Source organism: Saimiri boliviensis, chromosome 11 (genome assembly GCF_048565385.1).
Source record: "Saimiri boliviensis isolate mSaiBol1 chromosome 11, mSaiBol1.pri, whole genome shotgun sequence".
Classification (NCBI taxonomy): Eukaryota; Metazoa; Chordata; class Mammalia; order Primates; family Cebidae; genus Saimiri; species Saimiri boliviensis.
Genome location: NC_133459.1, coordinates 103,285,069 through 103,311,449, shown reverse-complemented (window position 1 = coordinate 103,311,449; position 26,381 = coordinate 103,285,069). Strand labels below are relative to the sequence as shown.

The window sequence follows — 26,381 nt, the reverse complement described above, 5'->3', positions numbered from 1 at the left end:
CTCTGCCTGTTTCCCAGTTCCAAAGTCACTTTTCCATTTTCAGGTATCTTTTCAGCAATGCCCCACTCTACTGGTACCAATTTACTGCATTAGTCCATTTTCATGTTGTTGACAAAGACATATCCAAGACTGAGCAATTTACAAAAGAAAAAGGTTTAATTGGACTTACATTTCCATGTGGCTGGGGAAGCCTCACAATCATGGCAGAAGGCAAGGAGGAGCAAGTGTTGTCTTACATGGATGGCAGCAGACAGAGAGAGAGCTTGTGCAGGGAATCTCCCATTTTTAAAACCATCAGATCTCATGAGAGTCATTCACTATCATGAAAACAATTCAGGAAAGACCCACTCCTGTAATGCAATCACCTCCCACCACTTCCCCCAACAATATGTGGGAATTGTGGGAGTTACAATTTAAGAAGAGATTTGGGTGGGGACAAAGCCAAGCCATAACAGGTGCCTAACAAATGCTCATTGCAAGAACAAATGCGTGAGTGAATGCTGGTAGAATAAATGCTGAAGTGGCCTGGGGTTAGTGGCTGTGGCTGAGTGCCTCAGTATAGGACTTTGACGCCCACTGACAATCATCTTTGTTTATACTGTGGTCAGAGAGCAGCAGTGGTCTGAGTTGGGCAGCTTGGACCTGAGCAGTGGAAGGGGCTGGGCTGAGAGAACATTATAGGATGTGCTCTCCCAGAGAGTAGGCTGAATGACTTCAGACCACTCCACATGTCTCCTAATGAGGGGATATGCCAAGGGAGATATACTGTAGTCTTTCCAAATATTTTGGCCCTTCCTGAGCATCCTTAGTAGATACTGTTTGTATCATGCATTTTTGGCACAATATGATATTTTTTATGATATCAGAATTCCACATTTACCAATTAAGAGTTACAGCCCTGGGGTTCACAGTGCCAAGGGGGACCCACATATCATTACTGTGCTCCCCCCACAATATTATTACTCCTTTGGTGCTCTTCTCAAACAAGGAAGTTCCATGAGAACAAAAGGGCTGGCAAAGTTTCTATTAGGGAATGAGGAAGCCATGTCACGCTTTTACAGATGCCAGCTAATGTCAAGCTCAAAGACAAAACACTGTAGAATACAATCTGTTTGTATGAATTTACTCTCTTGACCAGGAGATAAGACTAATAGGCAAGAAACAAGTCCGGCAGCATTTTTCTTATGAAGGGTCCCTGCGAACAGAGGAGCAGATGCTGGCAATTGCACAGAGTTGCCTTGTGCAGTTGTAGTCAGGGACAGGTGTGTGGGCAGGGAACTGCCAATGTCTGCTACAGCCATCTTACCTTTGGATACCCAGGTAAATGAGAAGCTTACTGAAACAATTGATAAGTTATTTCTGAAGTCTGGGAAGTACTGGAGTTGAAATGCAGGATTTCTCTGCAGTCTTACGTTTCATTTTTTAAATCAAATGTTGCATTTGTAAACTATATTGTAAAATTTTTAAAAATTACTTACCAGGGAACTCAGAGTTTTTTTTCCCTACAATTTCAAGACAAACTTATATGCCATGGCAAGATGAGCCAGGCCAATCCTGCAGCTCTGGGTCCCCCTTGGCACTGTGAACCCCAGGGCTGTAACTCTAATTGGTAAATGTGGAATTCTGATATCATAAAAAATATCCTATTGTGCCAAAAATGCATCATACAAACAATATCTGCTAAGGATGCTCAGGAAGGGCCAAAATATTTGGAAAGACTACATGGAGCCAAACATAAAAAGCATCATCAAACTGGTGCCAAAGGTCTAAGCTATCTAAGCTGTGGGACGCAATGTTTGCTTTATTCATATATTTTTTACAATTAGGAAACTGAGTCTTAAAAATTTTCTCTAAAAAAATAAAAGTTGAAAAACAAGTCATTTTCCTTTAAAAACCAATATATATTTTTGATAGAAATTAAAAGTAAATATTCAGTAATGCCAGATATACACTATCTTCAACTCTCAGCTTTTTTTCCAAAAGATACAGAATCATTTTTTGGAAAAGATACAAGATGTACAGACAAATCACATTCATGCCTTACAAATGTTAAATAGGGAACAATTTAAATTCATAATGAACAATGAATACTTTCATATTTTCCAGAAGTTTGGAATTTCAAAAATGTTAGCAAAATTATTCGTTTCCATAATTTTTATGAATAAAAATAGAAAGAGCTGATCATGTACCTTAATATTGTCATTTTATATATTATTCAGAAGTACAAACAACCCTTAAGATAGAATCCCAGGCTTATCATATTATAAAAATACTGAGACATTTATCAAACACAACTAATATAAAAGAAACTACATTTTTGAAAATGCTTCACAAACACTAGTTCATCTTTCTCTTTGGTTCAGAAAATAAAAGAGGTAGGTTCAAAAAATGCCTATTATGTCATTAGATTTTCATTAAAATGCTGGCAATTTATAACAGAAATTATTGAAGTCAAATGAGTTTAAGAACTAAATTAAAAAGTGACAATTAGTAAATATTTTTCTAAGTTCTAATCACACAAATAAGAAAAGATAGTTGACTACAAAAATGGCTTTAGAAAAATTTTAAAATGCTATCATTATTATAAAGTCAGTCTCCTATATCATAACATGTTCCTAAAACTTGGAGCAGGAGAGAATATGAATGTATATGTTTACAAATTGGGCCTTTCATTTAAATGTAGGTATCTAATGTATATGAGTAATACATACTACTAGTACGTATCTCTCACCTGTATGCTATCCAAATTGAGAACAGCAGGTTCAAAGACATTCAACAACGAGGGAGAAATAAGCACGTCATTCACTCATGATCAACCCACTTCATGTAATTTAAGAAGAAATTTCAGGTTACTAAGAATGATCCCAAGAAGTCTTCCTGATTAAAATGGAATCTGATTTAAAAAGTAGGAAACAAAAGACAAAGGAAGAAAGATGCTCTTCAGAAGCCGTTAGCAGTCAAAGGATTTGGTTTCCTGCTGCTTTTCAAAGCAATGGCAGAAAGGAATCTTTCAATTAAGTTGTCTTGTGTTAACAACTTAACAGTAATATATTGAAAATTAGTGTGTAACTCCAGGAACCAAATAATGGTACATGTAAAATAGAAAAGTGCCCACTGAAGTAAAGAGATAATTTCATCACTTCTCTTTAGAAATTCTACCAGTGTTCATTCCTATTCAGCTGAAAGAAAAATAAGGACATAAACCCTACAGTTATTTGGATGCTTTTGCTGGAAGGTGTATTTTAAATGTAATGATTTTCTATTAATGGTTCGACAAGGAAATTTAAAGAAATCTATAAAGATATACAAGACATTTAAATATAAAGGAACTGGCATAAACGTGAACCACCCAAAATAAAGATTAATGATTTGTAACTTAACCACACAAAACAAATTTTGTTTAAGCAAGTACATTTTCAGATTTCGGATTCAGGGCAGAGATTTGCAGAAGGACTATTAAGAACAGACAAAGTATAATTGTGTGGCCTTTTCAAAACGTATTAAAACTATGATTTTTAACATTTCTATGTACATATAATTGAGCCGAAAGTTGCATTGTTATCATCTTCCCTTTTGCGAAAGAAATACAGTTTCTTTGGCCATAGACTTGTTTCGATTCGAGGAGAAAAAGTCACTCTAGGGATTGTTGAAAGTTTCAATTATCATGCTAGAGCTAAAAAAAAAATGCAGCATCATTTCTGGGTTACTCCTAAAGTTTGCTTCATATTTTCGTAAACCACATAACTGATGCCTACAGCAGGGAGCACCTTCATGAAGTTTGGGGTGATGCCTCTGTAAAGTCCTGGTATTCCTTCTTTGGAAATGATTCGTCGAAAGAGGCCCACCATGTTCAGCTGTGGGGAACCTTCTAACATGGCTAAAAAATAAAAAAAGAGGCCAGGCTAATTTAATATTCAAGCATATTTCATTATTATTACAATAAACAATTATGTTTCAGAATGATATTCTAGAATACAATAAGAGAATAAAATGTATTCCAAGGAGCCCAAGAAAATACCCTTTTACGATTCTCTTTATACAGCACCTAACAGTGAGTGTCCTAACTATAATAATGATAGTAACTACAGTTACATATTAATTGCTATGTTCTAAATACTGGGTTAATTACCTTCCGTGCCACTCCTGCAAGGTAAATATTATATCAATTTTATAAGTGAGCAATTGGAGGCTTAGAAAGATGGGGAAATTTGTACTAAAAAACCTAAGCAGAAAATGTTAGGGCTGAGATCCAATGGTCTGCCTGCCTCTGAAGCTGGTATAATGCTGCTGCCTCCTTCTTACTCACCACGCACTGACAGTTAAATCTTGGGAAGTAAGGGGAGTATGGAAGAAGCTCTGGGAAGCTTTGGAAAAGCATAGGGACCCGGGCCTTGGAAATCACCTCAACAAGCAAGAAGAGGAAGCAAAATCCAGTGTCGCTGGCACAACCAAGACAAGGGAGGAGCACCATGTGCTGCAGAGACACAGCTGATTGTTGTATCTGGTTGTGACACAGAGAGTGAATAAAGTGGGGCCAGATTATTCAAGGCTTTGAAATTCCCACTAAGAACTTTGGAATTTACGTTGAAGACACCAAAGGTTTGCAAAGATGTCTGAACAGATGTAAAATGATCAGACTTTGAGATCAGAAATGACAATCTTTCAGTCATGTAAAGGTCTGGATCACAGCTGGCAGACAGGAGGGTTGGACTTAGACTGCATGCACCTGAATTACAGTCCCACTATTTAACCACAGGTATAATCTTGCGGGAGTTAATCTCTCTCTGCCCCATTACTCATCCTAAAAATGGGGACAATATTAGTATTCCCAGCCCCAAGATGGTTACGATGGTGAAATGAGAGCATACACAAGAAACATGTAGTTCACTACCTTGTTTTCCTCTGCAGCCATGACTGCCCCTTAGCTCCTCAAATACTCCACCTTGGTGCCTACCTCAGAGTCTTCACAAATGTCTTCCCTCAGCTGGAAGGGTTTCTTTTCCTGCTCCACTGTCCTGTGCCCAGCTAACTCCCATTCATCTTTCCAGTCTCAGCTTCAGGGACAACATGCTGCAGCTCCCAAGTCAGGTTACAGCCCCTCGCTCTGTGCTCCCCTAACATAGGGAGTTGGTTTAACCAGGTTGTTTACTGGCTGGTGATACGTCTTCTCTTCTCTGCACTGGCAGGGCCACATCTGACTTGCTGACTGCTCTACCCCCAGCATCTGGCAGTGACTAGAATGGGACAATGGCTCAGGGAGTATTCACCAATTAATGATGACTGCTTGGTTGGGGGAGCTGTGGGTGGCCCTGGGGAGGCTGGGGATGGAGCTGTAGACGACCAAGATGTGCTATTTAAAAAAACAACAGTGGATGAGACTGACCAGGGAAAGCGGAGAGAGAAAATAAAGGCACTAGAATTCATACTTTAGTAGAGTGGGCACAGCAATAAAAGGCAGCAAATGGTAAAAGTTATCAATAGGCTGCAGAACAACCAGGACATAGATGTGCAGTGTGATCAAAGCCAACAGTGGAGACAGAGTCACAGTGAGGAGGAATCGCAGCTCAAAACTCGTAGAATCCAAGCAACACTAAAAAATGATTCCAGCCACTATTTACCAAGAATCTAACAAACGCCAGATGCTTTATTTATATTGTTGGTAATTCTTACAACGCTGCACAATTTTCATTCCCATTAAAAACCACGAGAAGTCTGAGTCAAGGATCTGAACCCAAATCCATCAGATACCAAAGCTTATGCTCTTTTTTTTTTGAGACGGAGTTTCGCTCTTGTTACCCAGGCTGGAGTGCAATGGCGCGATCTCGGCTCACCGCAACCTCCGCCTCCTGGGTTCAGGCAATTCTCCTGCCTCAGCCTCCTGAGTAGCTGGGATTACAGGCACGCGCCACCATGCCCAGTTAATTTTTTGTATTTTTAGTAGAGACGGGGTTTCACCATGTTGACTAGGATGGTCTCGATCTCTTAAAATGTGCATGTAACACAGTCAAAAAAAAAAAGGCTTACTCTGTTCATGTGTAAGGCCTATGTATGTATACAGTATATATGCAATGCTTCTGTCACATTAAAATTTCATGATGAGGGAGCATTTAGAAAAAGAATTTCTGAAAAGATTCCTTAAGAATGCAATAATGAAAAAAGGTTGAGCGATACCATCTTAGTAGAACTTGGAGTTCTGAACATACGGTACCGGCGCAGCACTTTCACTGGTGTGGTTCTGTCATCAAAAACTCACCTTGAGCCTGCATGCGAGTTCTCACCAAAGCCAGTGGGTAGCTGGCCAGCTGACCACAGGTGCTGGATAAGGCACCACATCCCAGCAACACCATGACTCCAGGGTTTACAGAGTCTTTTGCAAAATTATCCAGCCAATAGGACTTCAAGAGCTGCCAGATAAATAAAGAAGAAAAATAATAAACAATGAACTCTACAACTTCACTCAATGTAAACACTGTCACAGCTATTCTCAACCTCATGAGAAGCTCCATTTCTGCAGGATGGGGCTGCAGGTTCACAGAAGCAACAGGCACTGTAGGAAGCAGTGGCTCAGTGGAGACGCAGGAGGCCACTGAGGAAGCAGAACACATGAAGTTTGCACCAGTTACTCACGTTCTTCTAAACAAACGTGAACTGCACACCAAATGCCACAGGATCTAACACCATGAACACCTCTCATGGTGAGCATTAATGAAATAATTCTACTAACTGTATCTCATTTTACATTTTACATACATTTCATTTGGGTCTTACAAAAACGCTGACATAAATCTATTATTCTGGTTTTAGAAATGAGGAAACTTCGTCTCAGCAGAGTTTTTTAAGAAGGACTCAGAATCAGGCATGCTGATCAAAAGGCCATGCTTTATTCCCTATTACTCTAGATCCCTGTATAAAATATATATGATAATCAACTTTTAAACGTAAGATATTTTAAGTATAAAATACATGTTAATACGTTACATGACTAGTAATCCCAGGACTTTGGGAGGCAAAGGCGGGCAGACTGCCTGAGCTCAGGAGTTCATGACCAGCCTGGGCAACACGGTGAAACCCTGTCTCTATTAAAACACAAAAATTTAGCCAGGCATGGTGGTGTGCACCTGCAATTCCAGCTACTTGGGAAGCTGAGGCAGAAGAATTGCTTGAACCCAGGAGGCAGAGATTGCAGTGAGCCAAGATTGAGCCACTGCACTCCAGCCTGAGCAACAAAGATTCCACCTCAAAAAAAAAAAAAAAAAAAGAAACAAAGACTAAAAATTTTCAATCCTACAGGATAGAATTAAAAAATTATCTCAATGTATTAAAAAATCCATTAAGTGCATTTCTCAATGAAAATCTTGCAGGTTAGAAGGAAGTGGAATATTATATTCCATGTTTTGAAATTCAAAAAAACCGCCAAACAAAAATACTGTGTGGGCTAAACTGCCCTTCAGAAACAAAGGAGAAATTAAGACTGTCCCCGACAAACAAAAGCTGATGTGGTTTGTCACCACTGGACCGGCCCTACAAGAAAGGCTAAAAGGAGAAACAAAAGGTTGATAAATAGCAACACAAAACCATATGAAAACAGGAAGCTCCATGGTAAAGGTCAATATTTAGAATATTATAAAATTCTATAGTATTGTAATGAAGGTATATAAACAACTTCAAAATCTAAATTCCAAAAACAATAGTTAAACAGAATTTAAAGAAGAGAAGCATAAAAAGTAACTATAAATCTATGTTAAGGATATGCAATGTCAAAAGACATAAAGTTGGTAGGGAGGTGAAAGACGTAAAGGAACAGAGTTTTATATGCCACTGAAGTTAAGTTGTAAACAGTTTAAAACAGATGGCTCTAACTTTGGTATGTTTTATGTAGTTACAGTGGTAACCACAAAGATAGCATCTATAGAATGCACACAAATGGAAATGAAAAGGGAATCAAAACATGTCACTACAAAAAAAAAAAAAATTAGAATCCAGGAAGAAAAGGAAAGACAAAAAAGCCCCAGGACGAAACTGAAAGGCAGCTAGCCAAATGACAACAGTAACGCCTTCCTTGTCAGTAATGGCTTTCAATGTAAATGGATTCAATCCTCCAATTAAAAAATACAAATTGCTGAGTGAATAACACATACAGAATCCATTATCCCTTATCTACGAGACTCACTTTGGATCTAAGGACACGAATAAGCTGAAAGTGAAAGGATGCAAAAAGATATTTCATAAAAACAGGAACCCAAAGAAAACAGTGGTGGCCACACTTATATCAGAAAAAAAATAGATTTTAAGACACACACTGTCACAGGAGACAAAGATAGATATTATATAATGATAAAAAGGTCACTTTACCAGTAAGACATAATAATTATAACTATGCGTGGCCCTAATATTAAGCTCTTAAATATATGAAGCAAACATTAACAGAATTGAAGGGAGAAAAAACAGCAACACAGTAATACTAGGAGACTTCACTGCCCCATTCAACAGCGTTGGAGAGGACGTGGAGAAATCGGAATCTTGGTGTACGTTGATAGGAATGTTAAAAAAAAGAAAGTCTATTCACCATGAAAAATGACAAGGAGGTTCTCAAAAACGTAAAAATAGAATTACCATCTGACCTAGAAATTCCACTTCTGAGTATATGTCAAAGAGAACTGAAAACAGTATATTGAAGAGATATTTGCATAACCGTGTTCACTGCAGCACTATTCACAATAGCCATGATATCAAAACAACTAAATGTCCATCAACAGAAGAATAAAGAAAACGTGATATATATACACCCAATGAAATATTATTCAGCCTTAAAAACGAAAAAAAATCCTGTCACATGCTATCACATGGATGAATCTTGAGGAAATTATGTTACGTGAAATAAGCCAGTCACAGAAACAGAAATACCACACAATTTCACTTATATGGGCTATTTAATGTAGTCAAACTTATAATAGAGAAAGTAGGTTACACAGTGCTGGGATGAAGGGGAAATTGGGAGCTGTTGTTTAATGAGTTTAAGTTTTGCAAGGTAAAAAAGTTCTAGAGATCTGTTGCACAACAAACCACAAACAGTTAACACTACTGTACTATATATTTTTAAATAGTTAAAATCATAAACTTTGTTATGTGTTTTTAATCATAATTTTTAAAAAATTCAGCACAAGAAGTAAAGTCCTAAACCATGATACCACTTCACACCTAAGAGGATAGCTATAATAAAAATAAGTTTTTTTAAAAAGGAAATTAAGTGTTAGTAAGGACAGGGAAAAACTGGAACCTTTGTATGTTGCTGATGAGAATGTAAAATGGTGCAGCCACTAAGGAAAACAGTCTGATAGTTCCTAAAAGCTAAACCCAGAGTGACTACATGGCTCAGCAATTCCATTCTGAGGTAAATACCCAAAGGAATTGAAGGTGTAGACTTGAACAGATATGTAGATGCCAATGTTCACTGTAGCATTATTCACAACATTCAAAAAGTAGAAACAATCCAAATGTTCTTCAACAGATGAAGGACTAAACAAAATACAGTGTATAAATACAATGGGATATGATTCAGCCATTAAAAGAAATGAAGTTCTGATACATGCTACAACATGAACCAGCCTTAAAGACATTGTGCTAAGAGAAACAAATCAGACACAAAAGGAAAAATTCTGTATGTTTCTACTTATAAGATACCTCGAATGGGTAAATTCCTAGAGACACAAAGCAGATTAGACGTCACCAAGGGTTTGAGTTAGGGAGGCTAGGAAATTGTTGCTTAAAGGTTAAGGTGTTTCTGTTTGGAGTGAGGAAAAGGATTTGGAAATAGTGTTGAGGGCTGCACAATATTGAGAATATAATTAATGCCACTGAACTGTACACTTAAAAGTGAGTAAAATGGCAAATTTTATATTTTATCATAATTTTAAAAATTATGTAAGAAGCCAAGAACCATTTGCTTATACATTTCAAATGAGTGAAATGTAGGGAATATGAACTAAATCTCAATAAAGCTCCTCAACAAAAAGTCAAGTCTTCTTTTCATTACACATTCCCCGCTTCCTGGATGCCACAGCTTGGGTCCGATCCTAGCATGCGCCCTGGCTCATGTCCACGGCAGCCTAGCTAACCACACTGGCTTTTAGTTGTTTGTCTGTCTCCCCCACCAGACCTTCAGTTTCTTCAAGGCACACACTGAGTCCTTTGAATCCCTAGATCTAGTGTCTCACCCACTGGTTTGCATAGTGTGTGCTCAACACATGTTTGTAAGATTCATAAATTATTAAATGATTTAGATGGCAGGGTTGATCCAAGATTTGTGTTCTTTTATTCCTTGTATGACTCACACGAGTAACTAACTGTATTGCTCACGTCAGTCACATTACTTACTTGGTTTTTGCAAATCCAGAACGAAGAAACTTATTTGCTTCTTGTGTCTTCCCTGAAAACAGTCACTAGAATCACCTTTTAAGGTAAATAACTATACCTAACCTTGAGTTTACTCTTCATTAACAAAAGCAATTCCCAAGGAAATCCAATACAAAAGTGACCCGATGCATATTCACACTGCAGTTACTTGAAAAGATTCAAATAACACGTTGAATTTACTTCTGGTCACAAACTGTTTTTTGGTGTATACCTACTTCATCACATAAAGTCAAATTCTAACAGGAGCTATTTAACTGCATTTTCAGATTCAAAAGGCTGCTATGAACTCACCTCATACACAGCAAGATCTATGCCTGCATAAGGTATGATACCTAATAAATTGGGAACATAACCTTTGTAAAAAGCTCCCAAGCCTTCATGTTTCAAAATCTTCTTGGCACAATCATATATTCCAGAGTATTGCCCAGTTTTGCCTACAGCCAGCCTGGTTTTCATAACCTGGATATAAAATAACAAAATATTATTATTCATATTAACTCTATCATCACGGAATTCAAATGAAGTAATTTTACACAGAACATATACCTAGCACATATCATCACTCAACTGACTGTACAATTTGTTGATACATTCTCCCTCACGTATTACCTCTATTGAGGGGCTAGGACCATAGCCAGATACCCGTTTACTGCAAGGAGTATCTGATGAAGAAAGTGACCCAGAAAATGGAGGCAAGATAATCTACTGATGTCTTAACAAAAATGACTGGTGACCACTTGTGTCTGGAAGGTGAGGGAAATGGTAGTACAAACACACTATGGGGCAGTGGAGAGTTGGGAAGGTGATACTATTAACTGATACGGAGGATATAAAAGGAAGAATAGGTATTAAGAGGTTTTTTTTTTTTGAGAGGTGTGTGGAGTACTATAAGCAATCATATTAAGATGCTTGCAAAGAAAGCTATATTAGCATGCATACCACACATTGGTGAAAGTTGTATTTATCTTGCTTAAGTCTTATCAGTTACTAAAAAAACCTCTTCTATATCAATAAATTCTACATCTACAATACTATTTTTGCTGTAAAGCAGTGGTTAGAAAACTTTTTCTGTAAAGAGCAAATAATAAAATATTTGCCTTTGCAAGCCTAAAATATTAGGTCTTTGTTGTATATTTTCCTTTTCTTTTTGCCCACTTTTTTTATTATTATACTTCAAGTTCTGGGATACATGTGCAGAATGTGCAGGCTTGTTGCATATGTATACACGTGCCACGGTGGTTTGCTGCACCAATCAACCTGTCATCTACATTATTTCTCCTAATGCTATCCCTCTCCTTGACCTCCACCACCCGACAGGCCCCAGTGTGTGATGCTCCCCGCCCCTTGACCATGTTCTCATTGTTCAACTCCCACTTATGAGTGAGAACATGTGGTGTTTGGTTTTCTGTTCCTGTGTTAGTTTGCTGAGAATGATGGCTTCCAGCTTCATCCATGTCCCAAAAAGGACATGAACTCATCCTTTTTTATGGCTGCATAGTATTCCGTGGTGTATACGTGCCACATTTTCTTTAACCAGTCTGTCACTGTTGGGCATTTGCACTGGTTCCAATTCTTTGCTATTGTAAATAGTGCTGCAATAAACACACATGTATATATGTCTTTGTAGCAGAATGATTTATAATCCTTTGGGTATATGCCCTGTAATGTGTCAAATAGTATTTCTGGTTCTGGATCCTTGAGGAATCTCCACACTGTCTTCCACAATGATTAAACTAATTTACGCTCCCACCAACAGTGTAAAAACATTCCTATTTCTTCACATCCTCTCCAGCATCTGTTGTTTTCTTTTTAATGGTCACCATTCTAACTGGCGTGAGATGGTATCTCATCTTGGTTGTGATTTGCATTTCTCTAATGACCAGTGACGATGAGCTCTTTTTCATATGTTTGTTAGTTGCATAAATGTCTTCTTTTTAGGAGTTTCTGTTCCTATCCTTTGCCCACTTTTTGAGGGGCTGTTTTTTTTAAAAAATTTGTGTAAGTTTCTTATAGATTCTGGATATTAGCCCTTTGTCAGATGAATAGATTGCAAAATTTTTCTCCCGTCCTGTAGCTTGCCTGTTCACTCTGAAGGTAGTTTCTTTTGCTGTGCAGAAGCTCTTTAGTTCAACTGGAACTCAATTGTCAATTTTGGCTTTTGTTGCCATTGCTTTTGGTGTTTTAGTCATGAAGTTTTTGGCCACACCCATGTCCTGAATGGTAATGTCTAGGTATTCTTCTAGGGTTTTTATGGTTTTAGGTCTTATATGTAAGTCTTTAATTCATCTCGAGTTAATTTTTGTATAAGGTGTAAGGAAGGGGTCCAGTTTCAGTCTTCTGCATATGGTTATTCAGTTTTCCCAACACAATTTATTAAATAGGGAATCCTTTCCCCATTGCTTGTTTTTGTCAGGTTTGTCAAAGATCAGATGATTGTGGATGTGTGGTGTTATTTCTGAGGCCTCTGTTCTGTTCCACTGGTCTATATCTCTGTTTTGGTACCAGTACCATGCTGTTTTGGTTCCCATAGCCTTGTAGTATAGTTTGCAGTCAGGTAGCATGATGCCTCCAGCTTTGATCTTTTTGCTTAGGATTGTCTTGGCCATGTGGGTTCTTTTTTGGTTCCATATGAAATTTAAAGTAGTTTTTTCTAATTCTGTGAAGAAAGTCAATGGTAGCTTGATAAGGATAGCACTGAATCTATAAGTTACTTTGGGCAGTATGGCCAATGGTGGGTTGTGTCTTTCCTCCACAGGGCTGGATCATTCAGGGTTCAGGTCAGACTGAGGCACTGGCTGTGTAACCTGCTAGTGTTAGTGCTTCAGCCCTCTGGGGTTTGTCGGGGTGGGTAGGGACCCACCCAGTCCCACCCAGTCCCACCGTCTGTCTTCTGGCTTTCAACTCCCGCTCTCTCCAGGCAGGGAGAGGGAGCAATAGCTCAGTCTGCAGGCTCCCCTGGCCGGCTTATGGGCTTATGCATTTGCTTAGATCTGTGCACCAATCAGGGACACCGTCCTGGATTATTATTCCACTCTGCGCTTGTAATTCCCAGCGCTTGACTGGCAAAGATCCCCTATTCTGTGTATTGCTGAGGCTTTGGGGTAAGTGCTGTAACTGGACCACAGTGCCAGAGAGAAAGCCTCTGACTCACCAGTCAGATGCACTTTCTGGGTGAAGCAGCACCCCTCCCTGCCTCAGTCTGCCCTGCCTGGGCTTTGCTCACCATCCGACCAGACCCATTAAAATGCACCAGGTACCTCAGTTGGAGCTAGGAGATCTCTCGATTTCTGTGTCTCTCTCACTGGGTGTTGTGTACCGGATTTGTGTCTATTCGGCCATCTTGACTCCGCCTCTTCTAGATTTTCTAGTTTGTGTCGAGGTATTCATAGTATTATCTGATGGTAGTTCGTATTTCTGTGGCATCAGTGGTGATATTCCCTTTATCATTCTTTATTGTGTCTATTTTATTATTCTCTCTTTTCTTTTTTATTAATCTGGCTAGCAGTCTAGCTATTTTGTTAATCTTTTCAAAAAACCAGCTCCTGGGTTCATTGATTTTTTGAAGGCTTTTTCGTGTCTCTATCTCCTTCAGTTCTTCTCTGATCTTAGTTATGTCTTGTCTTCTGCTAGCTTTTGAATTCGTTTGCTGTTGCTTCTCTAGTTCTTTTAATTGTGATGTTAGGGTGTTGATTTTAGATCTTTTCCGGCTTTCTCCTGCGTTGCCCACTTTTTAAAAATGTAAAAACCATTCTTAACTCAAGGGCCGTACAGTCTGTAGGTCTCTAGTTTGCCAGTTTGCCAACTTAAGTACTAATGAAAGGATGTCTAGTTAGGTTAACCATATAATCAAATCCTGAGATTCCATTATGAAATTTATGGTACATAAACTCTTCGGAAAGGAATGAGAATCACAATTCTCACAAACACAGTGGCATCCAGCCTCCCCAATGATACTTGTCTTCTGGTATTCACACCATTAAGCAGTCCCCTACCATCCTCTGTCAGGGTTGGTCTATGTGACCAGTGGAATACAGCAGAAAAGGCAAAATAGATCAGCTTTCGTCTTGGGTACTCTCTCTCTCTTTCTGTTGGAGCAGTAACTATAGGGAAGCCAGCTACTATGTTTTGAGGTTACTCAGGCAGCCTACAGAAAGACTCATGTGCTAAGGAAATGATGTTTCCAGCCAATACCCAGTGAGACCTGGCAGTAACCACATGAGTGAGCTTGAAATCCTTCCCCACTCAAACCTCGGAGTGACTGCAGCACTGACTGCCACCTTGACTGTGGGCTGTGAAAAATCCTGAGCCAGAGACATCCAGCTAAGCTTCTCCCAGATTCCTGACCCATAGAAACTGCCCAATGATAAATGCTTGTCTTAAACTGTGAATTTCGGGATAACTTGTTACACAGCAATAGACAACCAACACAAACAACATCACACAGTCAGATTTCACAATGGTACTCACCTCCATTGGATATATAAAAGTCTGTGCAGTTGCTCCGGCCATGGAACCAGAAATAAATCTCTCAAATGTTCCAACTTTGTGTCCTTCTTCAGTAAGTAACTTCTTGTACTGTATAAGTAAGTTTTAAAATGCACATCACTACCTGCCATGGACTGAGCTGCATCCCCACCAGATTCCTATGTTGAAGCCCCAACCTCCCACATGATGGTATTAGGGAATGAGGCTTGTGAAGGTAATTGGGGTTATGAGGTCATCAGGATGGAGCACTCATGCCAGGATCAGTGTTCTTATAAGAGCAGACACCAGAGAGCTTGCTCTCTCTCCCCCCTCTCACGTGCACCAAGAAAAGGCCATGTGAGCACACACTGGCTGTCTACAAGGTGGGAAGAGAACCCCTGCTAGTCCTTTTAACAGTCTCTGGATAGAACCTATCTCCCCCAGCCCCTTTCCAACTCCCACTCCCTTTCCCTACACACAAACTCCCTCAGAACACCTGCTGGGTTAATCAACCTCTCTTACCTATGTTTTCAACTTCTTTATTTGGATTGGCATGCTTCCTTCAGCAATAGATACATTAAAGTCCAATCAAAAGCCTCCCTCCAGTCTGGGCAAGGTGGCTCACTCCTGTAATCCCAGCACTTTGGGAGGGTGAAGCAGGTGGACCACTTGAAGTCAGGAGTTTGAGACCAGCCTGACTAATATGGCGAAACCCCGGCTCTACTAAAAATACAAAAATTAGCCGGGTGTGGTGGTGTGCGCCCGTAATCCCAACTACTCAGGAGGCTGAGGCAGAAGAATCACTTGAACCTGGGAGGCAGAGATTGCAGTGAGCCAAGATTGCACCACTGCACTCCAGCCTGGGTAACAGAGTGAGATTCCATCTCAAAAACAAACAAACAAATAAACAAACAAAACCCAAAAAACAAATCCTCCCTCCACCCAACATCCTTCTTATCTGTCACCCTCTCCCTCTTTTAGTTTCTGTCCCTTCACAGTCAAACTCCCTAAAAATGCGTCTCCACTTTCCAAGTTTCATCACCTCCCATTCACTTTAAGCTCATTTCAGTATGGCTTCTCATTTCATTACTTCACGGAAGCATTTATACTAAGCTTATCTATCTCTGTGTTGAGAAATCTTTTTTTTTTTCCTTTTCAGTATTTAACCTTTTTTTTCTTTAAATATATATTTTATTGCATTTTAGGTTTGGGGGTACATGTGAAGAACATGCGAGATTGTTGCATAAGTACATACACGGCAATGTGGTTTGCTGCCTTCCTCCCCATCACCTATATCTGGCATTTCTCCACATGTTATCCTTCCCCAACTCCCCACCCCTCTGTGTTGAGAAATCTTAAAAGATACTCTTATTATATTCACTACCCAGTAGCACTGACCCCCATGAAACTGTTTTCTTCCACTGACTCCTAGGCCATCCCTCTCTCTGGATTTCTTCCCATCCCTTAAGCTATATCTTCTCAGTCTCCTTTGCAAGTTTCTTCTTTCACCTCTCCCTTTGGACTTATTCCTAGAATTCTTCTTATTTATAAGCTCTTCTCAAGTGATCCTGCCCATTCCAATGGCTCAACTCAGGAACAACCTCTCTGTCAAAGATCTCTCTCTTTTAATTGCTAGCTGATATATCCAGTTGCTTACTGGACAGTTCCCGGTACGTGTCCCATACATCTCAAACTCATCTGATATTGTATTCTCTATGTACACAGTCACTCCAGTAAGAAACTAGATGTCATCTTTGACTCCTCTCTTTCTCACCTCCAGTCAGTGAGTTCTGTTGATTCAATTCCCCAAATATTTCTCAGTTCATTCCCTTCTCTATTCCTTAAAGACATCAACTTACACTGATGTTCATCATTTCTTACCTGAATTATTTAAATATTCTCCCTGCCTCTAGTCTAGCCTCACTCTCCCCCCAACAATGTCTCCATTCCTTTTTCAGGTTGATATTCCTTAAATGTGAATATACTCATTTCACTTCCCTATATAAGATGCTACAATAGCCCCTACCATATAAATCCAAACTCCTATTACATTTGGCCCCTGCTTGTCTTTCATCATTACCTTTCCTGAAACACACTCCACCACTGCTGAGGCATAGAGAACCACTTTCAGTCTCTTCAGTGAGTGATGCCTTCCTGTGTCTACGTTTTTTTCCACATGCTCCTCCTTCTATCTCCAGTCCTTATCTTCCCCTTTCTTTTCTTTCTTTTTTTTAGACAGGGTCTCACTCTGTCATGCAGCCTAGAGTGCAATGGTGTGACCTCAGCTCACTGAAACTTTTGCCTCTCAAGCTCAAGTGATCCTCCCACCTCAGCCTCCCTAGTATAGGCACACACCCCCATGTCCAACTAATTTTTATATATTTTGTAGAAATGGGGTTTTGCTATGTTGCCCAGGCTGGTCTCGAACTCCTGGGCTCAAGTGATCTACCTCCCAAAGTGCTGGGATTAGAGGTGTGAGCCACCACGCCTGGCTCCCACTTCATCTTAATGGCTCGAGATTGAGGCAAGCTTGAGTTAAAATTCCAGTCTGGCAGTTCTGTCTTTTAAATTCACTTAATCGGGATTTCCTGGCACTGGGCAAGGTGCTAGGAATACAAGTAGCTACTGCCTAAGGAAGCTCACAGTCTCACAAAGGAGATAAGTACGGAGAATGTCAGAATTCCTTGTGAAAGTGCTGTAAGAAAAGGAAATTAGAACAGAAGGCTTTCCGGAGGAACTAACTCCTGAGTAAGGTACTAAAGGACATTCCTACCATATAACATATAGAAAGAGGAAGGGTGCGTGTGTGTGTGTGTGTGTGTGTGTGTGTGTGTGTGTGTGTCTGTGTGTGTGTGTGTGTCTGTGTGTGTGTGTGTTGCTGGAGCAGGGTCAGGAGACAGGGACTAGCAGAAAGATGACTGTGCACGGTGGACATGTTGAGTGGGAGGCACTCCTGGGACATGCAAGCAGAGATGCCGACACACGCATTACGCAGGTGGATCTACAGTGCTGCAATAAAGAGAAAGATGTTGGAGTGGAAGGCAGTCAGTACAGAGATGGCAGCTGAAACCCCAAGAACACTACCCCACACTACTACCCTGTCAACGATACCATGACACTGCTATGGTAATGACAACCCACATAGAACACAGCTTTACCAAACTGATGATGTGTTTGACAGAGCTATGTGCCAGGCTGAAAAGATCCTTTTCTTAGTTTCCTAAAGTGCCAGCTATTCAGTGAACAAAACCTAACGGAACCGAAAAGTGAGCTAGCTACATACTCTGGGAAATTTGAGAATATATACTGCATGTTTTGAAGTAATTTAGAATGAACTGGGATTATCCAATGAAAAATGGGATATTCTGCAATTCAGCACTCAAGGAAGCCTGGACAGGGGAGGAAATGGTTTTGGTTGAGATGCTTAGGATATGCTTCTCATAGGAAGACGGCTTTTAGAGAGCCCCAAGGGATGAATGGACCTTGAAGCAGGAGGGGAGAAAACGCTATCGTAGGCCCAGAGCCCATAAGAAGACTACTACACCACACTGCGTAGACAGCTTTCTCTTGACGTCCAAGAAAGCTAGTGTGCCGAAATGAGAATACTATAATGAGTTCTCAGGAAGGAGCCTGGGTGGACAGATGCCCGTTTGTGACGTCCAAGGTAAGAATCTGACAAATGATATAGAGTAAAATGTGCATATTTGCTTGCAATATCCATGGACTTTCAAAAATACCAAACTTCTTGCATACTGAAATAACGGCATTATTTTTGAGTATTTGTTTATTTTAGGCTCTTTCTTTCCTATCATAAAATCCAAGCATGTGGTCAGAATAACCTAAGGGTATCTCAAACATTAGCCCTTAATAATCATTATTTGAATCTTCAAATATATAAGGAATATAACCTTCCCAAAGATAGGTTCTAATTAAAGTCCTGGAGGCTAGGTTTTCTTTAATTTTTTCTTTGCTTCTCTATTTTCTAGGCCAGGAAAAAGATAGCACTATACTCTGTAACCTTCTCAAGAGTATTCTGTTGCTCAAGAACAAAACACTCTCCAGAATAATCTAAAAGCAATAGGAAATAATACGAAAACTATGGGGGAGGAGGGTGTTGAATTTCAAAGCCCTTACAGTCTTTGATATACAACGATGGAATAAATAATAAAAAAAAATAACCTATGGCTGTTCAACTAGACAGTTCTGCTAATGACCATAAAAAGAACCCAACCTCTAAAACTTACCTCTGTACTTCCTCTTTACATTGAGTTAGGCTGAAGCAATAGCTCGAATCATCCAAGTTAACAAAAGTCAGCAGAGAAGTGATTCAAAGGTAAATGCATTTATTCACTCATTCACTCATTCAGCCTCACTTGGCACTTACTACGTCCCAAGCTCTGTCTAGGTGCTGGAGTACATGGGGACGAAGCCATGCCCCTGCCTTCATGGAGCTGTCACTCTAAACTCAGCTCGAATTTACAGCAATGTCAAATTACACAAAGGACTTCAACTTACAAGTTTTCCTTCCAGAGGTCAGATTGAGACACTTTCCTAAAACTTGAGACACTTTCATAAAACTTAGTGTGCTGCTTCTGCTCAGAATTCAGAATGAATAAACTGTTACCTTCCTTTAAGGACTACTTAGGAAAAAAAAAAAAAAAAAAAAAGCACTTTCTTTATAAATAATATGATGAATTAAGAATCCCATAACTTGGTCATGAGAAATCTCTGATTTTATTTAGTCTAATCTCCTCTAAGTGATTCCTTACAGAGTATACATGAAAGATAATCACCTATTAAAACAAGAATCCCAAAAGCATTATACATTAACATTTATTGAATCCGTTTACTAACTCCTCTTTGTTAATAAATTCCGTAGGTGATAACAATTACCTGTTCATATGCCCAGAACTTAACAGCTGTCTCAGGAGCAATTTTGATGACATTTGTACCATTTCCTCTCCAAAGGGAGCGGACACCTCCTTCTTTCACCATCTGCCGAAAGCCACCAAATATGTTCATTTTGTCTGATTTTGAACCATGAACCTAAAAAATAAAAGCAGAGTGATTTAAAATACTGGTGGCATATTATTACTTTTTCTAAGGTAACCACACAATCTTTTTCAATACTAGCTGCAAGTATATTTGAAATTAAAATATAGAAAGGTTGAAAAAATATATATATAATGATGGGAGGGAGTATTGCCATTTTAGAGGTCTGTCACAACTCTAAAACTAAGAATAATTGCTATCTTCAGTGTGAGAAAGCAGAGAAGACAAGAAGAAAATTAAAATTATGGACAACATTCATAAGATAACATTAACTAAATTGTATCATTGATATGTATCACTGTCTGATACGTATCAGACAATGGAACACCTTTGAAATATGAACAAGCTCAGTTAAAGAGAAATAAAATATATACTGCAGGTAATAATATATTATTACATTATATTATATATACTGCAGGTAATACTGTTTATATTCTTGAGGAGAGGGAGTAAGATATTAAGAAGTAGTAGTACAGACATGAACTGTAAATGAGTCTGAAATAGTTTGGATATTGTATATATCAGGGCTAAAAATACTGGAATAAAAAAGCCTGAAACCAAAAATAAAAATTCCACCTTCTTTGGCATATTTTGAGGCATCTCTAGGCAGTAAATTCAATACAACATGTACCAATCGTGTGAGTACTGATAAAACACTTGACTTACACTACAGATATGGTGATTATTTAAAAATACTGTACCTTATGACCACCTACAGATAAAAACTGATTAAATCTAATACAACCAAAATAATCAAATAAATCAGCCATTCCACTGATTGTTTCAGAAAACATAAAAGGAGTGACGACCACTCAACACACGCGCACACACACACACACATACACACATGCACACACACACACATACACACACGCGCACACACACACACACATACACACATGCACACACACACACATACACACATGCACACACACACACACAGGCACTCACAGAAGGGGTTGAATCCTGAAGGCCAGCCATGTGGCCAGTATGCAAATGGACCCCACTAAGAACGCTGAGCACCAAAGTCTCAGGTGAGCTTCCCCGGTTGGTCTGCAACACTCTGTGCCTAGTGCCACACAACAGTGCCAGGAAAGTAAGACACAGGGACTTCACAGGGAGAGGACAACGGAAGCTCCGCCCTATGAGCTGCTTTACTTGACTGATTTTCATCCATATCTTTTCCCTGTAATAAGCCATAACCAGGGGTAATAAGCTTTCAGTGAGTTCTGGGAGTCCTAGAGAAGTATGGAACCTGAAAGTTGACTTTGGAAACTTTTTAAATTTGCAGAAACTAAATTCCAGAGAAATCCATGTTATTTTAAATAGATAAACTTCACAATAAAATAGGACAAAGAAAAAAATGAACACTTGTTTAAGTTCTCTGAAAGTCAAGTTACTACTATTCCTAAAGAAAAACACACACCCATCCTCTCTCCTTTTTCTTTAAAGCATTAGCTTTTCCCCTAAATACATTTTGTGATTTGGGGACATTCTGAAGGAATGCCAGCTTAAAATACTGTCAGAAATCTTTTTGTACAGAAATCTGTGGACAAATATTGAAAGTGCTGACCAAAGGTATAACACACTTTTAAAAATATTTTGTAAACAACTACTAGGTTCCAAAAGGATATTCCAGTGTGCCAGGCATTTTCACATACCTTATATAGTTTGATTCTTACAACGATTCTTGTTAGATATTCTTATCCCCATTCCAGAATGAAGGAAAATGAGACCTCAGAGGTTTCAAGCAGCATGAAAACCAGGAGCATTGGAGGCAAAGATACTCCATTCCTCCTCTCATTTGTTGTAAAGGAAAAGGTAATTCTCTGGGCCTCAGGTTCCCCCTGGAAAAATGATAAAATACCTGCTTCACTGGGCTGCTGCAAGGATTAGCTGGGTTACCACAATGAGCAAATACATATTAATTTTTTTCCTTTCCCTCTTTCCACTCTGGCCAGCATAAGACTACATTGCTAGTAAATAGCAAAGTCAGTCTACAAAGCCAGATCTTTTTCTGCAAACCTCAGCTTTAGAATAATTTTTAAAATTACACTGCTGCTCTACGATTCTAGATTTCAGAGGTACTTTACTTTTGGTAAAGTATATAAGAAAGAAGGAAACTATAAATAAGGAGAATCCTACAATAATGGCTAGAGATGTTTCTAAAATTAAACTTTTGAATAGTCAGAGAATCCCAAAGATTAAAAATTCATTACACACATGTATTAACAATTTAAAGTTTGGTACACTGCCATACTTTCAAGGACTGAATTTAGAGTTAACACTAACAGAATAGATACATATTTTAGGGTATAAAAGATTATTACTAAGAAATTTGAACACTTTTTCAAAGCACTACATTTCTCATTGTTTTAGACTATTTATGGCAAACCTGGACACACGATAATAAAGCTCACCTGCATCATGATTTTCAGACGGTCCAAAGGGGCAGTGCTTGTTCGAGAGACAGCACCAGCAACGCCTCCTGCCAAAAGCTGCCGCCACCACTGTCCGGATTTTTTTTCATCTTCCGTGAATTCATCTGGAATCGTTAAGCTATCCCCTATGTCAATTCCCTATCAAAATGAAAAAAAGATCCCCATGCTTCTCAGTTAAAAATATATAATGCCAGAAGGCCTTTTGGTTTTAGAGAAGAATCATATGTTATTTTACAGTTAATATCAACTTTTCTCCCTAGAATTTATACTAAACCAATTTGAGCACATAGATTCTAAGTAGTCTCTTCACAACGAATGAAGTACAGTGTCAGTTCACAAGAAATGGAAATCAACAGTAATTACAAATATACAAAACCAACAATTACAACTTTCTTTCTTCATGGATTCATAGTAACTTTGCTTCTCTTGGTCTAGGTCAGAATGAAAGGGCAGTGTTTTGTCAGGTACAGTCAATCTTTTTTACTGTGACCACTTTTCATAAGGCTAGAAAACCATATCCAATCGGTGATGACATCTTTTAATAAATTTAGTTCATCAATTCTCAAATAATACTTCTTTTATCTCAAATTTATATTTATATTATACTTTACACCACGATACGTTTTAAATATATAAATAAAAATTAAAACTGTGTATGTGAACAACTCTAAGCTCATGACCTACTGTTTATAAAAATATTTTTATAAATCTTACTTGCCATTTAAAACATGCAATAGATTCTATATAAAATTTAGCTAATGGAGAGGTATTGTTTGAAATCATCACCCCTTCAATCTATTCTACAGTACTACAGCTTAAGAGAAATAACTCTATAATAATATTTTTACAACTCTATTATCTAAATTATTTTGGCATAAAAAATTTTGCAGGCAAAACTGCAAGGAGCTATCCTATGTAGTAACCATCTCTTCCTTCATTTTACTACCAATAAAATGGAGATACGACTATAGCCTCAACTGTTATCAACTACCTTAAAAAATACAGTAAGAATCATGTAAATAAAACTTCACATAGTGTAAAATGTACCGTGGCAACTGAACTACTAGCATAGTATTATTCTACACTCATAGTTGAGAAGGCACTAATCAACAATTTTCTAATGCTTTATGTAAGCTTAGGTATTGCTACTAGTGGCAATGTGAACTGCTTCATTTAATTTAGCAAAATCCATGAATAAGCATTGAAGATAAGCCTATTAAGGGGGAAAAAAAAAATCCTCCTTCAGAGAGTTCCCAATGGTTTCAGAAGTAGACTGCACAATAATAGAACTTGGTTTACATCGGTATGCAGAATATTAATGAAACAATCAAAATTTGTAGAAAACAAACTGGTATGAAATGCCATCTAAGCTAAGCAGATGAAGCAAAAACATTCTGTAGCCTTTAATGATTATTTTAAATGCCTTATGCCAGAGATAAACCTAGGCAATCTAAACAAACAAGGAAACAGATTCTTAGCAACCATGAGGTGCTGAGATTATTTGGATAATATAGTAAAAAGCAAAAGCCTACAACTTTTACACTTCCCTATGGCAGAAACGTAAATGCCAATAAAAGCTAGATAGCTTATTCTTCAAGATGGTACTTCTTCCAAGTTGTCAGGATGAACATTTATGCAGTCTTGGGTTGTTGTTGTTGTTGTTGTTGTTGTTGTTGTTATTGTTTTTAATACTCTATAAATCTATGCCTAACAGGATAAATAGAACTCTGCAGGTTAAGGAGCTACTGGGGCTCAGGTATCCTGGCCCATAAGTGTTAAAGAGTGTTCTTGGGTGACAACTGTACCTATGGTTTATAGCTCCAAATAAGCATAAATACATGAAGTATACTTACTGTGGAATGTTTCCAGAAACGGATAATTTCCTCAATGTCTGTAACGGGATTAAATAAGAAGTAGTCTCTCCATTCATTCCAGTCCACTGTCATTGTCCCATCTGCGTCAATGCTGAAAATGTTTGAAAATGATCAAAGAACGAAACTAAATTGATAAATAAAACTAACATTATTGGCCACTTCACAGAATGACAGTTCCTTTTCTAACTTAATATTCTTATTAAATTAAAAACCCCATTTACAAGTATAGGTTATTGGAAATGGCAGCAAGCATTTTATGGTCCTGTCAGAGAGTTTTAATTATTTACATAAAAATGGACCCCCAAAATTACAGCCAGCTCACTAAAGGCTACTCTCGGCCCTCTGTCAAACTCTGTCAATGAGCAACAAAACACAAAAACTGAACGATAAAATATTGAAAGGTGGTAATGAATGGATTCATTACTCATTTTTTTTCCCTGCACTTAGTGGATCAAGAAGATAATTCTTAATGTTCTGTTGCAACATTTGAATGTAGTCTTGAAATATATTCTAAACATGCTATCAATTTCCTCCAAGTTAGAAAAATTAAGTGATTGTAAAAAATCTAACTCTCAGTGACTGAGCCTTTGAGTTTTAAGAAATCCTTGTACCTCATTTTCAATCTTAAAATTAACATATTGTACTCTTAAATATTTATCATTAATATTTGGTTTGTTTCACAAGTTTCTTGGTAATAACATCATTTGTATCTGTTTTCTCCTAAGAGAAACTCTGAATGTGCCAGGATTTTGACTGTTTTATTCTCTTCTTTAGGCCACCTCTTCCAGTGACTGGCACAAAGAAGGTGCTCGTTTATTTGTTGAATTAACGGATATCTCTAAAAAAATGCTTTGGTGCATCCTACAAATTCTATTCCATAATTTGTGTTTCCCAGAATTTTATCAACCAGCTTAAAAATCTTATGTCTTCATAGTAAATTTTAAAATGTGATGACACTCTATTTTTAGTAACAATTTTACTATATAATCCATTATTAATAGATTATTAATAATAATTAATATTAACATAGTTGATATTACCATAGCTACCCTATAGCTGATATTAACATAGCTACCCCAGATTTGTTTTTCGGTTAGTAAGACTTTATTTTGCTTGTCGTTTCATCTGACAATTTCTGTCTTCTGACAAAGTTTATATTAATTTTTATTAATTGAAGACTAAACTGAGAAAGTCTCAACTGATCAGAAGGTGACTATCTTCTAAATTACTCTCCACCCACCTCAAACCCCCAGGGAAAATGAATAAAAATGTTATTTAACCCATTCCATTTGAGAATGAAGATGAAGGGAAATCATGTCCCAACATTACTGCAGGGTACATTTTAGGGGAGCATTTCTGTACTTGAATTTATTTCTCACACATTACCTATTACTTTCTAATTATCTCATTCTTTCTATGTTTTTCCCTCTCCTCTTCAATAGATTGTTTGAATCTTATGTTTATGTATTTATTTTCTTATTCCATTTATTTCCTCCATGGTTTGGAAGTTATATACTCAACTACTATAGTTTCAGTGGTTTACCTTGAAATTTTACCATATGCATAACAAAATCTGAAGTTAATGTTTGCCCCCACTATCCTAAATAAGAATTTTAGAACATTTTAAAACAAATAATCATCTCCCCTCTTGACTTACATATGATCATTTTCTAGTACTGTAGTTGTCCTTTTTCTTAGAACCCACAAATGGGTCATTATTACCATATTCATGGCTGTTTCCAACAGATTGCTGAAATAATCCACAGACCACTAGCTAAGAGGTGCCCCACTATAGTCTAGAGAGTACCAAGAAACACGGTGTGACCCATTCCCCATACATGCTGCTTCCAATGCTATCTGTGCCCTTTCCCCTAACTACCTCCCACCCACCCTTTTCACTAAGATAATTCTATTCATTCTTTAACAGATTCTTCAATATTTTCTGAGAGTCCATTATTGCAATGTGTTGGATGCAGAACTGTTAGCCAGATACATATGCTCTGTGCCCTCAGTGGGAAGAACAGGCACTAAACAAAAGCAATAGCCAATATTCACTGAGCATTTGCCAGGCATTGTTCTAAGTATTTCACATGTTAACTCATTTAGAATTAACTCAAAGAATTTTAACTCAAAGAAT

General features: G+C 38.1%; 1 protein-coding gene across 2 annotated transcripts in view; it reads right to left on the bottom strand.

The window, feature by feature from the left end:
• Positions 1–1,880: 1,880 nt before the first annotated feature.
• Positions 1,881–26,381, bottom strand: part of LOC101048237 (mitochondrial adenyl nucleotide antiporter SLC25A24) — a 51,983-nt gene continuing 27,482 nt past the window's right edge. For both annotated transcript variants that reach the window (XM_074381318.1, XM_074381319.1), the window contains exons 4-10: positions 24,224–24,335; positions 22,350–22,508; positions 19,771–19,923; positions 14,881–14,988; positions 10,705–10,872; positions 6,254–6,404; positions 1,881–3,877 (exon numbers count right to left, since the gene is read on the bottom strand). In XM_074381318.1, coding sequence (XP_074237419.1) covers positions 3,693–3,877; positions 6,254–6,404; positions 10,705–10,872; positions 14,881–14,988; positions 19,771–19,923; positions 22,350–22,508; positions 24,224–24,335 — 1,036 coding nt within the window. In that variant the 3' untranslated portion in view covers positions 1,881–3,692. The remainder of the gene's footprint in view (positions 3,878–6,253; positions 6,405–10,704; positions 10,873–14,880; positions 14,989–19,770; positions 19,924–22,349; positions 22,509–24,223; positions 24,336–26,381) is intronic.